This window comes from Phyllobates terribilis, unplaced genomic scaffold, assembly GCF_046119375.1.
Source record: "Phyllobates terribilis strain yellow unplaced genomic scaffold, ASM4611937v1 Scaffold_12__6_contigs__length_324123572, whole genome shotgun sequence".
In the NCBI taxonomy this organism is placed as follows: domain Eukaryota; kingdom Metazoa; phylum Chordata; class Amphibia; order Anura; family Dendrobatidae; genus Phyllobates; species Phyllobates terribilis.
The window spans coordinates 68,834,788-68,853,071 of record NW_027362772.1 but is presented as its reverse complement, the minus strand read 5'-3'; the positions used below and the strand labels follow the sequence as shown (position 1 = coordinate 68,853,071).

Genomic DNA, 18,284 nt, shown 5'->3' with positions numbered 1-18,284 from the left:
ATATACAGTCGGAGTTATACGAAAAAAGAGAGATTTTTTTTTCCCCTCCTAGCCCTTTTTATAAACTCCAGTCCACTAATAGGGGATACAGATAACACGCTTTTATCTATGTCATACTCCTATCCAATCTTAAAGCAATTGGTATGTGATATAAATTTACTGCCTGTTAATTTCTGCTGAATTACAGATGACTCAATGGCAGCTCTACATCTACATAGGACACAGCTCTTATTTTATCACGTACAGACCCAATAAATCGTCTGTCATTACGCTGTTCCTTTAAGAATTGCTGCCCCTTTATTTATGGCTCAGGGTGTCATAGCAGCATCTTGGCATGTGCGTCCCTATATCAACATACATGCCCAGAAAACATACATGTACGCCTCTACGCGTTTCACCCATATGATATTTTTATGGGCACATCAGGAGGCTAAAGCACTATGCTTCTTGCTTATACATTTGCAGGAGTCTCTGCTCCTGGCTATTATGAGAGCCGCATGCGGCGGCACGGACGCCGAACTCTTATAGATGATACTCCTCCCCCCTTCTATTGATGCGACCAAACACAGGCCACTCACAAGCCCCCTACCTTGGAGCCAATCAGGAGTTGCCACGTCACATGCGAGGATACACGCGTCACGGGGGGGGCGGAGTCATCATAGATACCACAACACCGATAGGCAGACTGCATCCTGACGTCAGCTGGTAACGTAAACAAACTTTTAACCCACTATTGACATGGATATATACATCAGAAAGCCAGAATATCCAATAGAAAAAATATAGCATCTTTTCAAATAAGATACACCAGGATTGGGGGGCTAAAAGATGTCAATTTTAGTAAGTGTGGTTAATCGTTCAACAAGTATAAAGATGCTGATGCTACATATACAGATGATCATTGCTCTTAGACATCAATACTAACTATACACTCCAAAACCTCCACAATTATTGGATGAATGGAGTAAAATGGAGTTAAATTCATTTAAACCTATTGGAGCAAAACAGTTTTTAATCTGTGGATCCACTGGGTTTCTTTCCTCAGTAAGAGCCCTGAGCAACGGGCGCCCACGCAATCTATTAAGACTTCCACTCTCTTAGAGCTGCTCATGATTGACTATGTCATGATAGGATACTCAACGTCTGGGTATTCCTATTGCTTGGTAATGACAGACCACTTCACCAAGTATGTTGTAGCAGTGCTGACAAGAGATCAGACGGCGGAGTCGGCGGCTGAGGCCGTGTGTCGACATTTCATCCAGGTGTTTGGGTGTCCGCAAAGAATACACTCGGATCAAGGGGCATGTTTTCAGGGGGCATTGATGAAGGAGCTGTACCAGTTGTATGGTATCGCACCGTCGAGAACGACACCTTACCATTCCCAAGGTAACAGAGCTTGTGAGCGCTTTAATTGGACTCTGTTGCAGATGTTGAGGACCATAGAGGGTACACAGCAGGTACGCTGGCCTGAGTATCTCCCCGAATTGATGTGGGCCTACAATAATAGAGCGCATTGCACTACTGGCTACTCACCACCCTTGTTGATGTTCGGGAGGCCAAGGCGTGACATTGAGGATTTGAGCATGCCAGGTCCCTCCTCCAATCCCCCTCGGACCGCATCAGAATGGGTTCGAGAACACCGGCGGCGATTAAGGGTGGTGCATCAGGTGGTGGGTGATCGACTCAGTCAGGTGACCCATAGGGACGGGCGTCCCGTGCAAGCCTTTCTCCCCGGGGGATAGAGTATTGGTGAGAATCAAACGACGGTCCGGAAAGCTGAGTGAACAATGGGAGGCGACTCCGTATCTGGTAAAAAAAGGGTGAGCCCTGCAATTCCAGGCTACAGGTCGAGCCAGTGGGGACAGGGGGACCAACCCGTAATCTTAATCGTAACAAGCTACAACGGTTCTGGTTTGAAGATGCGGTCCTCGTTTCCACGGAACCACAGGCCGTGTCCCGAGGGGTGGGCATTCCTAATGCTCTTGAATTCGATGGTGAGTCTGCCGCCTCTTCTTACTTGCCCCCTGTGATCAATCTATCCCCTGATGGAGAGAGTGTTGAGAATGTGGTATGTCCTTCAGAGAACAGGGAATCAGGTCAGTTACCTTACCCGGATGATGTGGCACAGGGCGCCACACCTCAGGAGGGAGCAGCCTCATTGGCTCCCTCTGATGATACTGCAGAAGAGACTTCTGCCCCCTCGGGGACCGAGCCTGTTGGGGTGGGTCTCAGGAGAACTACTCGAGCTACGGCGGGTATACCCCCACAGCGCTATGCACAAGACGACTTTGAGTGGGGAGGTGTGTCGAGAACGCCAACCTCTAGTGGGGTGGCATGTGAGAGTGTGAACTGTGATAGCAGCAGGAGAGCATTAGGACCCTGCCTGTGTTTTGCCTGGCTGAGCTCAGAGCAGGGGCAGATCAGGAGACCCTGTGTGTTCTGAGGATGCCTGCTGTGTGAGACGCTGGACAGGGTGTCTGAGGAGAACTGCGAGGACTGAACTGCAACAAGACTCTCTCTCTATAAGCTTTCCTGTGCGGGTTGATAGCCCCTGGCCCTGGTGAAGCTGTGTCCCTGCTTAAGAACAAGTACTGAGCTGGGGAAAGCTGTGTGGCTCTTTGGAGTTTTGTGGAAGTCCATGCTGAGTGACTAGAGACTTTGTGCTGAAGGAGCCAAGTGTTGAGTGAGAGGGAAAGAGACTGAGGATATCATCTCTGTGATGGAGCGTGTGGTGGGTGGTCTGGAAAACAGTGAGTGACTGCGAGAGGAGAGAAGGGGTCCGGTGCTATTCACATTGAGAGGATACTGACAAGCCTTGTGAAGAGTTCTTCCCAGACCTTAACCTGAGGCTACAGGACTGAAGTCCCCGGCGTGTGAGCTCGGCATCGGCCGACAAGACAAGGAACCTTTGCTGTTTGTGTGAACGTTGCTTTTTATTTGGCGCCAAAGTTTTCCCTGGACTAGCTGCAGCCACCGCGATTCACAGGCCTGTGATAGACAACATCTGAGGTTAATGGTACCGTAACTTTAGATACCCGGGTATCTCTATACTAGGGGAATAAGAGCAATTGGTATAGTTTCATGCATTGTTATTGTTAATAGTGGTAGGATTGTACTCAGTGTGCCATCTCAGGGGTCCCCATAGAACACCCTCACTATATCGACACAGTGTTTAGGTAAAATTGTTCCAGATCTTTAGAATAATTCACATAAACTGGAAACCTTGAGATTGGCACATTGATTTCAACTTTTGCTGATTGAGTGTATTTAGCAAAAACAGTGTCCCAGGTAGAAACGGAGACTGATTCATGCAATACTGAATTTTAGTCTAATCCCTGTATTAGTAAAGAAAGTGTAGTTTATTTCTGTCTCTGTCTCAGTTTGTGACTCACTGAATCCCTCTCGGACCTCCGGTCATTACAAGTTACATCGCGGTGGACTTCAGGAAAATGGCCACTGAGGGCAGACTTGCACAGATGGAGCATCTAGATTTCGGGAGACGAGACCATTTTACCAGAGTCCACTGCAATTTAAACCATGGAAGTGCTGGGGGTCAGGGCTTTCACAAAATGTCAGCGGAGCCTCCGCACCACCGAAAACCTCCTCCTTCCAGTCTGGGGCCCGCAGCTTCACCCCACTCCTGCCTCCTTCAGCAACAATCCTGGGAGCCCGCTCCACCACATCCGCCACCCCAGGTAAACAATAAGACGCACGGATTATAAGAAGCACCGCCATTTTATTAAAAAATATTTTTTTCATATTTTTCTCCTCAAAATTTGGTGCGTCTTATAATCCACAAAATATGGTAATATGTAATACTATGGAATAAATTACTGCCCCCTTCATAAGTATGTAATGGATGAGCCCTTCCTGATGCATCCATATAAGAGACCACACAAGGACAAAAGATAAGAAACAGTAAACATAATAAGACTGGATCAAAAAGCCACATCACATCTGATGCTTGTGCCTGACATGCGTTTCACCATAGCTTCATCAGGGAGCAGATTATCACTTTTTTTCCCCTACATATCTACCTCTGTTAGTGGTGACACTGTGATATTTCAGAATGGAATTTATGTATATGAGGGATATTTACCATATTAAGGGAAGTAATCTTCCCCCTATTCTACTATTATATATTTATTTTCACTACTCATGTAACACTATATCAATTGCTGTATTTGGAGCTATTTTTTAGATATATTTTGAATAATTGGATTAATGTAAACATAACCACTCATTTCTTTTTTGAGATTTATAAGACCGTCTCCACGTACATGTTTTAAATGCTTTCATAGGTTAATAATAAAGTTATGTCTTTGACTTTTTACAAAAGTCATAATTGATAAATCAGGCGAAAAAACATCTGAAATCGCTAAACTCAAACCACAAAGCGGAAAACAAAAAAAATAAACAAGTGAGCACATAAGAAATAGACTTCAGAAAGGGCAAAAATAGAATAATGAATTGGGTGAAGAAAAAAAAAGCCGCAAACTAGACAAAATGTAATGCCAGATGTAATGGCAATAATAAATTAAGTCCTCTGTGTGCACATGGCCTTTGGGTATGTGCAATATAGCCTTTGGGTAAGTGCTCATAGCCTTTGGGTAAGTGCACATTCCAAAAGGCTATGTGATTTCACTATATACTGTTAAATATAGACAACTGTCAGTATTCTAGCTATATTTTATAATTTCCCAGGAGATACTGGTGTCAGGTACAAAAAAAGAAGAGAATAGGAAGGATTTTCAGTAAATATTTCCATGTAATTGTACTTCTATGATAACATTACTGCCTGCACTTGTTAGGACATTGTCACCTACCTTCACATTTTGATAAACAGTGTTGTATTCATGTCTATGCTCTGATGTCTCTAAGGATAGAAGAAAAGATATAATATGAAGAGACCATAATAATATAGAACTATACTTTAACCTATTGACTTTTTATCCTTATGAATCACTTTAAGGCTATGTGCCCACGATGCAGAAATGCTCAGGATTTTTTCCTGAGCGTTTCTGCATCTCCCTGGCAGAAAAAAACGCATGCGGATTGTACATGCGGATTGTACATGCGGATTGTACATGCGGATTGTACATGCGTTTTCCTGCCAGGGACATGCGGAAGTGAAGTGTTCTTCACATGCATTTCCGCATGCGGGTTGACAAGCGCTTTCCAAGCGATTTTAGCATCACTTGGAAAGTGCTTGACAACTTGGTCACACTATATAAATCCATGCAAATGACGCACCCCTGGGCCTACTTGGTGTAGCGCTGCGCACGCGGGGACTACCCGGAGCCAGGTCTGTTGGGGGTAGTAGTCTCGTGGCGGTGACCCGGTCCGTGCCCAGGGAGTCAAACTGTGTGGCTGAGTGTTAGCAGTAGATGTTGGACGACTACGCCACCCGTTGAATGCAGCTATGGAGCTGCCGCTGCAGGGCAGACCGCTGAGGCCGGTGGAAGGATTGTGCAGCGTGGATGGTATAACCCCCAACGGGAGGGGTATGGCCTCAGGGCAGCCGACGTGGATGATGGGGGTAGCAGGAACCACTCAGAGACGATGCGGTGTAGTTCAGGGTCTTTACTGGTGATAAAGATAGACCCTTCCGGAGTACTGGCTAGCGATCGGGGCCTGGTCAGTCTTTGAGCAGATGGGATTTCCCCTGGCCAGGCGGAGTTGTAGGCCTCCCCAACTAATTGTACTCTTCTGGCTACCTTGCTAGAGGCGGGTAAAAGTAGCCCACGTCCCTGAGTGTACCGTGTGGTGCTCACCCGTATGGCCGGTGACTCGGGGCCTTCTAGTGGCTTCCGCTCCACGACGGCGGTGCTGGTCCCACGCGTGTGACCGTGCCTTCGGGTTTCTTGGCCAGAGGACCTGAAATCCCCTGCCGGTCGGTTTCTGCTGCTGGGTAAGGATTAGTCCCCACAGCCTCGGACTCCGGGTCCGGTGATAATTCTTCAATCAGGGCGAGCTCTTCAGCTGCCAGCCCCTGATTCCTTGTAGCACTGCTCCCACTGAGCTCCTGATCTTTCTTTCCTATAGCTGCTCCTCTTCTTCTTAACTCTCCTTCTTAACTCTCTAACCCTGCCTCAGCCCCAGTTTTATATAGGGGAAGTTCTTCCCCTCCCAGGACTGGGCAGGAGGTGTGGCATGCATAGGATTCCTGACCAAGAGACCTCCCACCTGCTCTCAGACGTAATATCTCTATCACTGTGGCAACCAGACCCCTGGGGTGTCACACAAACAGCATGGATTTATATAGTGTGACCCGAGAGAATGTCAAAAAATAAAAAAATAAATATATACTTACCTTCCGATGGTCTTGCTTCACCGTCCCGGCTGCCGGCAGATCGCGTTACACTGAAGGACCTGCCGACGTCAGCGTCGCGTGACCCGTCACATGACTCTGACGTCAGCGCAGGTCCTTCAGTCCATCGCGAACTGCCGGCAAGTGAAGAGAAGGTAAGTATATATTGTGGCAGGACGATTCGCTCGGCTCTCCCGGAGGCAGACTCAGGACACAAGTTCTCAGGTTACCTTTCTGCTGGTTTATTATCTGGCATAAACTCACGCAGGGTTCCGCAGGAAAAATAAACAAGACCCCCGGGTTAAACGGGAAAACAAAACAAAGTATAGCTCAGTCCATAGGTGAGTGGGTTCCGCCCGCTCTCGGTAGCATAAACTGCGCAGGTAAAGTCCAGGTAACAAGCTCTGCAGCTTCCACAATACTGTCTGGAGACTTCCCTCTCCAGACAACACTCCAGAGAAAAAAAAAGGACTGAACTTTTACACATTGCTCAGCCTCACCCTGAGGATAGGTAGGGGGAATGGCGTCCCGCCCTCTTTGCCATTCCCATAAAACCGCACACCCTTTAACAGAGTAAACCTACCAGCATATAACACGCAGGCAGAAAAATAAAGTAGGTCTTAGTTCACACAGGAGAGCATCCTGAGTGACACATACCTCCCCTCACATATAAAACCAGTGACACTGTCACATATCCCCCCCTCTGCCCAAAGCCGGGGGTTTGGGCACCTTCTGACACCAGGCTTCAGCTTCAACTGTTGAAACGCGATCTCCGTTTCTTCCGTCCATTTCACCATGGTTGATTTGGTGCCTTTTAAAAGATCCGTTAGTGGCGCGGCAATCATAGCAAAATTCGGGATAAACCGCCGGTAGTATCCCACCATTCCCAGGAATGCTCTCACCTGCTTCTTCAAGAGTGGTTGCAGCCAGGTTTGAATTGCCTCCAGTTTCTTGATTTGCGGCTTTATTTCGCCTCTCCCAACAACATAGCCCAGGTACTTGGCCTCCTCTTTTCTGATGGCACACTTTCTCGGAGTTATGGTAAATCCTGCCTTCCTTAGCACCTCCAGAACGGCCTGTAGTTTAGGTAGGTGACTAGCCCAGACTGGGCTAAAGACCACAATGTCGTCGAGGTAGGCTGCGGCATACTTCTTATGTGGGGCTAGGATCCGATCCATAGCCCTCTGGAACGTGGCTGGGGCCCCCTGTAGTCCGAACGGCATCCGCGTGTATTGAAAACACCCATCAGGTGTTGAGAAAGCCGTCTTCTCCTTAGCCATCTGGGAAATGGGGATCTGCCAGTAGCCCTTCGTCAGGTCAAGAGTGGTGATGTACCTCGCCGGTCCAAGCCTCTCGATGAGTTCGTAGACACGGGGCATCGGGTACGCGTCACACTTGGATACCTCATTCAGCCGGCGGTAGTCATTACAAAACCTCCACTCTCCATAGGGTTTCAGCACGAGGATGAATGGGCTCGACCACCCACTCTTTGACTCCTCTATTACCCCGAAGTCTAACATCCTCTTCACCTCAGCCGAGATCACCTCCCGGCGTGCTTCCGGAATCCGATACGGCTTCAGATTCACTCGTTCGTGCGGCTCTGTCAGCACGTCATGCTCTACCACTTGAGTATGCCCCGGCAACTCTGAGAACAGCTCCCGATTCCGCTGTAGTAATTCTTGACACTGTTGCTTCTGGGCCGGTTTTACAGTCTCTGCAACAGTGACCTCCTCCACCTTGCCTTCTAGTGCGGCTCCCAGGCAACGAGTTTCCACAGGTTCATGGTCCTGCCACGGCTTGAGCAAATTTACATGATATATTTGATGCGGCTTTCTTCGGCCAGGCTGGTGGACTTTATAATTAACCTCGCTGACTTTCTCCACCACCTCGTATGGACCTTGCCATTTGGCGAGGAACTTGCTCTCGATGGTAGGGATCAGCACCAAAACACGGTCACCGGGCTGGAACTGTCTTAGTCTCGCCGACCGGTTATAGACCCTCGCCTGGGCTTCCTGCGCCTGGAGGAGATGTTCCTTCACGATAGGTATCACCTTTGACATTCTCTCCTGTAACTGGGCGACATGTTCGATGATACTCCGGTGTGGCGTGACTTCAGCCTCCCAAGTTTCCTTGGCGATGTCTTGGAGACCTCTTGGATGCCGCCCATATAGGAGCTCAAATGGAGAGAAGCCAGTGGAGACTTGAGGAACTTCTCTGACCGAGAAAAACAGAAATGGGAGCAGGTAGTCCCAGTCTCGCCCATCCTTTTCAACGACCTTCTTGAGCATCGCCTTTAAGGTATTGTTGAAGCGTTCCACTAGGCCATCCGTCTATGGATGATAAACCGAGGTCCGAAGCTGAGTTATCTGAAGGACTCTGCAAAGCTCCTTCATCACCTTGCTCATGAAGGGGGTTCCTTGGTCTGTCAGAATCTCTTTTGGTAGACCTGTCTGAGCAAAAATATGGACCAGCTCTCCGGCTATACTTTTACTGGACGAGTTTCTTAGGGGAACCGCTTCAGGGTACCCGGTCGCATAGTCCATGACGACCAGGATATATTGGTGGCCCCAAGTTGATTTAACTAAGGGGCCCACGAGGTCCATGGCAATCCTCTCAAAGGGAACCTCTATCACAGGTAGTGGGACTAAGGGGCTACGGAAGTGGGAGGAGGGAGCGGTTATTTGGCAGGTGGGGCAGGACCTACAATAGTTTTGAACTTCTCAATAACACCCTGACCAATACAACCTTCTCAGTATCCTCTCCTGAGTTTTCTTGACCCCTAGGTGTCCCCCCAGAACATGTGAATGGGCCATATCTAGCACCCGCCATCTGTATGGCCCCAGCACTAACAGCTGTTCCACTATCTCACCCCCCCTCAGTTTGGCCTCCCAATATAGCAACTCCCCCTGCACTACAAAGTGGGGGAATCTGGTGTTGGCCCCCGGCTCTTGGGCAACCCCTTTGCATACAGTAGTAACTTGGTCGAACGCCCCTTTTAAGGTCAGGTCTATAACTTGAGCAGTCCCAAAGTTCTCTCTGGACATATCTAATGCAGGGAGATCGGCTTCCTCGGTCACCGTCTCACCCTCGTCACTGACAAGGATGCACAGTGGGAACTCCTCCATCTGAGGCTTCGTCGGGGGTTCTTCTTCAAGGACCTGGCTTTTCCCCATTCTACTTAGTCCAGTTCCCTTCCCACACAAGTCCCAAAATAAGGAAAAATCATGGCCCAATATGATGGGGTGTATCAGGTTCTTCACTACCCTGACTTCATGGGAATGGGCACCACAGTCTGTCCTCACTGTCACTGTGGCCATGGGATAGTCCTTGGCGTCACCATGGATGCACCGAATGCCCACGGATTTGGAAGGGATCAACTGGTGGGGAAGGGTTGCTCTGATCAAGGACACCAGACTCCCGGAGTCCAACAGCCCAAGCACTTTTACTCCATTAATAGACACTGCACACGCCTGCGGCCCCTCGCCAGGTCGACAGTCCACGCTACAGGCTGGATAGGCATAATGGGAGACCCGTCTGCCTAGGCTGCAGTCCATGGGCTCAGGGGATATTTGTTATGTTCTGCTACCAGAGCTAAGGAAAGAGAGGAGATCTGTCCCTACGATAGAACTCAGCTTAATCCCTACGATGTAACAGGGGACCTGATCCTGCGATCAGACCTGCTAAAGTCCTAAGCTAGTCTGTACGGAGACCTATAGATGTGGGGAAGGAATCCCTACAAGTACTAAGGACTGGGAGGAATATGGGACACCTCCTAACAGAAATAGTAGCAGACAGACGAACAAACAAAATATATAGAACATAGAGGTCAGTAGACCAAGCAAACTAACAGAGCAAGACACAGAGCACAGGCTAACTAGAAAGTAGATATACAATGAAGTCCAGCAAAGCCAGAAGGGCGGAGCAGGATTAAATAGGCCAACAAGGTCATGTGACCAGCAAAGGAAAAAAAACCTAAGAGCAAGGTTCTAACAGGCAGCACCAAGGCGGCAGGCATGTGAGGGTGGGGGAGATGGTTTTACCAGGGCGCATGGTAGCAGCCAAACTAGTGAGGAAGGTGCAGGAGCCCAGGAAGAAGTGGAGGACGAACTGATGGAAGACTCATCAGATGAGGGAGACCTTGATCACATTTCTGTTGTGCGAGGTTGGGGGGAGAGGACAGAGGAAGGAAGCATGATTGTTACCTCGCCACCAACACAACAGGGACTTGGTGCTCCTGGATGCGCAACACACATGAGTGCCTTCTTGCTGCACTACCTGCAACATGACCCTCGAATTGTGAGAATTAGAAATAATCCTGACTACTGGGTTGCCACACTGTTAGATCCCCAGTACAAAAGTAAATTTGCAGAAATTATTCCTGCCATAGAAAGGGATGCATGCATGCAGGAGTATCAGCAGAGACTGTTGCAGAATCTTACATGTGCTTTTCCACAAAATACCAGTGGTGCACGTAGTGAATCTCACAGTTCCAACTTGCCAACCGTGGGACCGTCAAGTGTTCAGCACTCAAACCGTAACAGAACCACAGTATCTGCTGGTAACATCAATTTTGCGGAATCATTTCACCACTTTTTTAGCCCATCCTTTGCAAGGCCACAGGAGACAAGAAGTCTGACACATAGTCAACGCCTAGAGACGATGGTACAGGAGTATCTCCAAGTAAACATTGAAGCCACGACTGTGTCACTGGACCCTTGCTCTTTTTGGGCTTCCAATCTGGATAAATGGCCGGAGCTAGCCACTTACGCCTTGGAGATCTTGTCATGCCCCGCAGCCAGCGTTCTGTCTGAACGTGTGTTCAGCGCTGCTGGTGGTGTGCTGACAGATAAGCGCACGCGGCTCTCCACTGATAATGTAGACAGACTCACGTTCATAAAGATGAACAAATCATGGATCCGAAACGACTTTTCTACCCCTGTGTCATCCTGGGGAGAGTAAAAGCTTGATGATTGGTTAAAATCACCCTACCAACCGTTTTAAGCTTTCAAATTACTAATCATGTTTATCTGTATCTTGGCTGGAAAATAATTTGGGCTTTGTAGCAGTGTGCAGCACTGATTCTATTAGGCCATCTATAATAAGCTCCACCAGATTTAAAATTACTAATCATGTTTATCTGTATCTTGACTGGAAAATAATTTGGGCTTTGTAGCAGTGTGCAGCACTGATCCTATTAGGCCATCTATACTAAAGCTTCACCAGATTTAAAGTTAATAATAATTTTTAGCTGCATCTAGCCCGGAAATTAATTTTGGGGCTCCGAGATGCGCAAGACACATAAGTGCCTTCTTGCTGCACTACCTGCAGCATGACCCTCATATTGTCAGAATTCGAAGTAATCATGACTACTGGGTTGCCACACTCTTAGATCCCCCAATCTTTTCGATCAACCTTTTCATTTTAATAAAGACCAAAAAAATGGTCATTTTTGAAATTATAAGCATTAGCAGGTTGTTAGAAACTGAAATCAAACAGTTTTCAACTCAAAACTTTATTCTAGGTGATGTTACATTTTCACATAGGACCCCTTGTTCGAAAGGAGCTTCTGAACTCTCTCGTCCATTGAATTTGTCAGGTTTTGGATGGTTTCTGCTTCAATTGTTTTGCATGAGGACAGAATACCCTCCCAGAGCTGTTGCTTAGATGTGAACTGCCTCCCGCCATCATAGACACTCCTTTTAATGATGCTCCAAAGGTTCTGAATGGGGTAGAGGTCAGGGGAGCATGGGGGTCACACCATAAGTTTGTCCCCTTTTATGCCCATATCAGCCAGAGATGCAGATGTTTTATGTGCAGCATGAGATGGTGCATTATCATGCAGAAAAATGATCTTGCTGTGAAATACACGGTTCTTCTTCTTGAACCATGGCAGGAAGTGCTGTTTGAGAAAATCCAAATACATTATGGAGTTCATCTTTAGCGCCTTCAGGGATCCTAAAGGGGCCGACAATCTCTCTCCCCATGATTCCAGCCCAAAACATTACTCCACCTCCTCCTTGTTGGCGCTGTAGCCGTGTTTGCGTGGGGTGTCCATCAACCAGCCATCCTCCACTCCATCCATCTGGACCATCGAGCGCTGCATGGCACTCATCCGTGAACTAAACAGTTTTGAAATCAGTCTTCATGTAATGTTTGGCCCACTGGAGCCGTTTCTGCTTGTGTGAAGTGGATAGAGGAGGTCGACAGGATGGCGTATGCACAGCTGCAAACCTCTGAAGGACCCTGCATCTTGTTGTTCGGGGGACGTTGGAGGCACAAGCAGCTTCAAAAACTTGTCTGCTGCTATGACAAGTCTTTTTTGCCGCTGCTCTTTCAACCTGACGTAATTGCCTGTAGGAAAGAGTCCTCAATTTGCCCTTATCAGCACGCACACGTGTGTACTGTGAATCAGCTACATACTTCTTGATTGCCAAGACACTTCATCCTGATCATCGCACAATGTTGATTGTAGTCATGCCTTGACCTAAACACTCCACAATTTGTTGCTTCTCAGCAGCCGACACATCCTTTTTCTTTCCCATTTTGGCAGAAAATGTAGGCTGCTTAATAATGTGAGACAGCCTTCTTAAGTAGTCTTGCCTTTCATTGGACACACCTGCCAAACTAATTAGCACAGGTGTCTGCAATTGCTTACAGTGATATAAAGAGCCCTGACACACATCACCATCAATGAGTTTAACTGACAAACAAACAAATTCTTCCCTTATCACTCCTAAACACTTTTTGCATAATAATTTGGAACACAGTGTACATGTGCTTTTCCACAAAACACCAGTGGTTCACGTAGTGAATCTTACAGTTCTAACTTGCCAACCGTGGTCTGTATGGAGTTGTTCAATAAAGGGCCCAAAATTAAGATAACATAGATGGGAGAGGTCTCTATGAATAGGAATTCCTAAGTATTTGATACCCTGTGAGGGCCAGGCAAAGGGAAAGTTGGACTGGATGGAATCCTATATGGATTTGGGGAGGGAGACATCGAGGGCCTCAGACTTCGCTGCATTGATTTTAAAATTTGACCATGTAACAAAGTGATCTATTTCAGCCATAACAGCATGGATGGATATATGTGATTGAGTGATATATACTAGGACATCATCAGCAAATAGAGAGCACTTGTACTCGGTGCCTCCCACCTCAATCCACCTAATATTGGGGTTATGGCGAATTGATGAGAGCAGGTGCACCGTCACTAGGATGTATAAGAGAGGGGACAGAGAACATCCCTGCCTTGTCCCATTGGTGATTGTGAAAGGTGATGAAAATGTTCTGACGCGCCCCCTGGGCCTTGGGACACCCGGAGCCGGACCCTTTTTGGTGGATGCTGGTGGTTGTAGTCTCCGTGGCGGCGACCCGGTTCCATGGCTCAGGGCGGTCAAACCAGTGGCGGAACTATTTATGTGGTTTTGATGTTTAAATGTCCGACTACGCCACTCGTGGATTGCGGTCAGAGTGAACCGCCGCTCCAGGGCAGACCGCTGAGGCTGGTGTTGTGGGTGCAGCAGAGCGTAGCATAACTCCCCACGGGAGGAGTATAGCCTCAGGGCAGTGTATGCGGAGGATGGGGGTGATGGTGCAGGGCAGCAGCAGTAATGACACGGAGTCAGTGATGCAGTCCAGGGCCTTTACTCACAGTTCTTATTATCCAGACCACGTCTGCAGGTAATGGCTGCCCACGTCGTACTGTGCTCACCAGGTGAGGGGCTCAGACAACTCCCAGATAACTTTGGAGTGCTTCACAGGACCCCCTTTGTGTGTCCTTTGTCTGGCCTTTCTTACCAACCCTTCTGTCCGGCTGCCTCGGGCCTCCTCTTGGTAAACTTGGCGCCAGTTTCCCTGACCCTATGTGGTGCCTTCCTAGCGGGTGTAGCGAGGGGCTGCGCCACATAAAATGTCACAGCCTCCTGTTTCTAGCTGAGGGTCGTTTCCTGCCTCCACTAGTTTCGGGGACCGGTCTCCCCCTTTGGCCTGACCCCTCCACGCAGGTGGATTCGGGCGTGCGGTGGCGACTCGCCCGTCCGCACCCCTGAGATCCCTTCGTTCCTCGTTCCTGGAGCCTTCTCCGCTCCTCTTCCTTCCTTCTCCCTCTTCCAGGCCTGGGCTTCTGTTACTAGGCCCGCCTCCGGAGCAGAGCTCATGCAGAGCACCTGCTCCCTGCCACTTCTGCTCAGACTTCTCTGCACTGAACTAAGATGGTGCCCACCTTTTATACTCCCTTCTCAATGCACCCAGGAACTGCTTCCTCCCTGCTCCTGCACTACAGGGTTCCCCTTCCTCAGTGTTCCCTCCCCCCACTCCAGCCAGGGACAGGGACTGTCGTGCCCATCTCAGGGGCATATTGGTCGCCCTGCCCCACGGCAATGTGGTGTAATGCATGCAGGTGTCGGGTCCTGATCCACACTACATCCTTACCTGAGAGTGAGATATCACACCTCTGGGTGAGGTGCAATACCTCTGTAGCAACCGAGCCCTCAGGGTGCTACAGTTCCATTTATCTTCAGCCTAGGTGACGTATTGCGATACAGGGCCGTGATTTTGGCTGTAAAAGGGTCCCCTAGACCCCTACCCCAAGCTTTTTAAGAGAATCATATATGGCGTGCCAGGAGACTCTATGGAATGCTTTCTCAGCATCCAACGAGAGTATCTAATTACAAATTTTTAACTGCATCTAGCCCAGGAAAAACTTTGTGCCTAGTAGCAGTGTCTGCTAGTCAGCGGATTATCCCGGCTGTTAAGCAAGCTACACCACCTGTAGTTTGGACACTTCATTTTTTCAAAGGAAATGCTTCGGGACCACAGGATACTCAGTGAAGAGCATCAGGAGGCACCCCAAGGCATAGGGGCTCGGACTGGCAGTAGGATGCCTTGCGGTGGACAGCCGAGCTCGATCCTTATAAAAGCTTTTTAACTGCAGCAGCTTTAGTGGACGCTACTGGAGCTGGAATTACGCGGCTGCTGGCATGAGACTTGCCCTCCAATAGATCCTTGTAAATGGATTTAAAGTGTATTTATTCAAATTAGAGAGACAATTTAAATTAAAAAGCTTAGAGCTGCCTCCACCACAGGGGGGCTCGCTCGACCCACCAGCGGACAGGCACCAGTATTGGGAGAGGGGGGCTGGCCGTCAGGGTTCACTGCGGCTCTGGCACAAACCCGGCGACACGGAGGTGGCACGGGCAGGAGCGGACTGAACGTGTCGGCTTCTCACTTTTTGGATTTTAGAAGGGCATGACATGCCTATATCTGTGTCTCCCCCTCCTTTTACTCCTCCACCTCTTTTCTTTTCGCATGACTATATGTACTTGTCACTTTTCCATGTGTTAGTTTTGTCTTCTGAGCAGTTTGTCAGCTTTTGGACACCTTTGAAGGTGTTTTCTATGTGTTTCTATGTGTTTTTGTTTGCCTGCCATTGGTTTTAACGGTGTTCGAAGGTGTTCGACGAACAGTTCGATGAACAGTTCGGCGAACACACGGGTGTTCGACGAACCGAACCGAACTCGAACACTACGGGGGTGGCTCAACACTACTGAGGACCCCTATCAGAAACAATGTCAGTAGGAACGCCATGAAGGAACAGAAAAATCTTTCCTTAGAGAATTTGCAGGCTGGACTTACTGTTATGTTCTGCTACCAGAGCTAAGGAAAGAGAGGAGATCTGTCCCTATGATAGAACTCAGCTTAATCCCTACGATGTAACAGGGGACCTGATCCTGCGATCAGACCTGCTAAAGTCCTAAGCTAGTCTGTACGGAGACCTATAGATGTGGGGAAGGAATCCCTACAAGTACTAAGGACTGGGAGGAAAATGGGACACCTCCTAACAGAAATAGTAGCAGACAGACGAACAAACAAAATATAAAGAACACAGAGGTCCGTAGACCAAGCAAACTAACAGAGTTAGATACAGAGCACAGGCTAGCTAGAAAGTAGTTATACAATGAAGTCCAGCAAAGCCAGAAGGGCGGAGCAGGATTAAATAGGCCAACAAGGTCATGTGACCAGCAAAGGAAAAAACCTAAGAGCAAGGTTCTAACAATATTTGACACCTGGCGGCTACATGTCCAGGGTTGTGACACCGCCAGCAAACTATATCTTTACCAACCGTTCTAACGGCACCTTCAGTGGGAGTGGGACGTCCCCCAGTGGTGGCTCTAGACCCCTTCCGTGCTGAACCCGCCCCCTTTTGTGTATCCCAGTATGGAGAAGTGACTATATCCGGTTTCCCAAGGGATCTCTCAACTACCTGGTAACTCTCTACCAGGCCGATGAAGTCATCTGCGTTCTGGGGATCACCCTGGGCAACCCAGGTCTGTACTGGCTTGGGAAAGAAATGCATGAATCTGTCAATCACCACGCGCTCAACCATCTGGGCCAGAGTGGAGGACTCCGGTTGTAGCCACTTCTGAACAAGATGCAGGAGGTCAAACATCTGCGAGTGAGGGGGTTTGTTGCTAGCATACGCCCAGTGATGAACTCGTTGGGCTCTCACCGCCATATTTACTCCCAGATTTGCTAAGACCTCTGTCTTTAGTTTGGGATACTCCTTAGCATCTTGCAGCGCCAAGTCAAAATACGCCTTTTGGGGTTCACCCGATAAATATGGCGCCAGAACCTCTGCCCACTGTCCTGGTGGAAGTTTCTCCTGATCAGCCACCCTCTCAAAAACAGTCAGAAATGCTTCTACATCATCCCCAGGGGTTATTTTCTGCATGGCCCACCTTACCGCCTTCCTGACGTGAGAATCATCAGTCGGCCCTGGGGGTGGGGCAGCTGCCCTGCTCTGGATGGCATCCACCAGAAGCTGTATCTGCTGTTGCGCCCCCTGCTGGTGCTGCTGCTGCGACTTGTGCTGCAACTGGATTTGTTGAAGCAACAGTTTGGTCGTCTCCTGGTGCTGCTGCTGCATGTTCTGCTGGGCCTGCTGCATACTCTGCTGGCTCTGTAGGTGTTGCTGCTGCATGCTCTGTTGGCTCTGGACCAGGTGCTTAATGAGCTCCTCCATGCTGCTGGACTTCTCTGGCTGGCTGCCAGCCTTCACCCAGGACATCCACCGGTCTTTGTGGCAGGTACATGTCTTCCTGGAATCCTGCACGCACTCTCACACCGACTGTGGCAGGACGACTCGCTCGGCTCTCCCGAAGGCAGACTCAGGACACACGTTCTCAGGTTACCTTTCTGCTGGTTTATTATCTGGCATAAACTCATGCAGGGTTCCGCAAGATCCCCCCGGGTTAAACGGGAAAACAAAACAAAGTATAGCTCAGTCCATAGGTGAGTGGGTTCCGCCCGCTCTCGGTAGCATAAACTGCGCAGGTAAAGTCCAGGTAACAAGCTCTGCAGCTTCCACAATACTGTCTGGAGACTTCCCTCTCCAGACCTCACTCCAGAGAAAAAAAAAAGCACTGAGCTTTTACACATTGCTCAGCCACACCCTGAGGGGAGATAGGGGGAATGGCGTCCCGCCCTCTTTGCCATTCCCATAAAACCGCACACCCTTTAACAGAGTAAACCTACCAGCATATAACACGCAGGCAGAAAAATAAAGTAGGTCTTAGCTCACACAGGAGAGCATCCTGAGTGACACATATCTACCCTCACATATAAAACCAGTGACACTATCACAATATTTATTTTTTATTTTATTCTTTTTTTTACAGTTTGCTATGGTACCCGGTTCCGGAGGAGAGTCTCCTCTCCTCTAGACCTGGGTACCATCCGCACATTTGAACGCATGGAATGCATATCTACATATACAGTGATGCGTAATCCATGTGATCTAATGCAAGTCAATGGCGGCGAAAACGCAGCACTTCTGCAAAATAATTGGTAGTGCTGCGTTTTTTTCCCGCAATGATAATCTGCAGCGGGAATTTCTGCAGCATGTGCACAGCACATGCGGATTATCATTGGGGAACATGGCAGACCTTCTACCATGCATTTTTTAAGCAATTCT

General features: G+C 48.6%; 1 protein-coding gene across 1 annotated transcript in view; it reads right to left on the bottom strand.

Annotated features, from left to right (window-relative positions):
• LOC141173079 (cell adhesion molecule CEACAM1-like) overlaps positions 1-18,284 on the bottom strand; it is a 145,162-nt gene that overhangs the window by 50,760 nt on the left and 76,118 nt on the right. Inside the window, exon 6 of the mRNA XM_073657724.1 lies at positions 4,827-4,876. Coding sequence (XP_073513825.1) covers positions 4,827-4,876 — 50 coding nt within the window. The remainder of the gene's footprint in view (positions 1-4,826; positions 4,877-18,284) is intronic.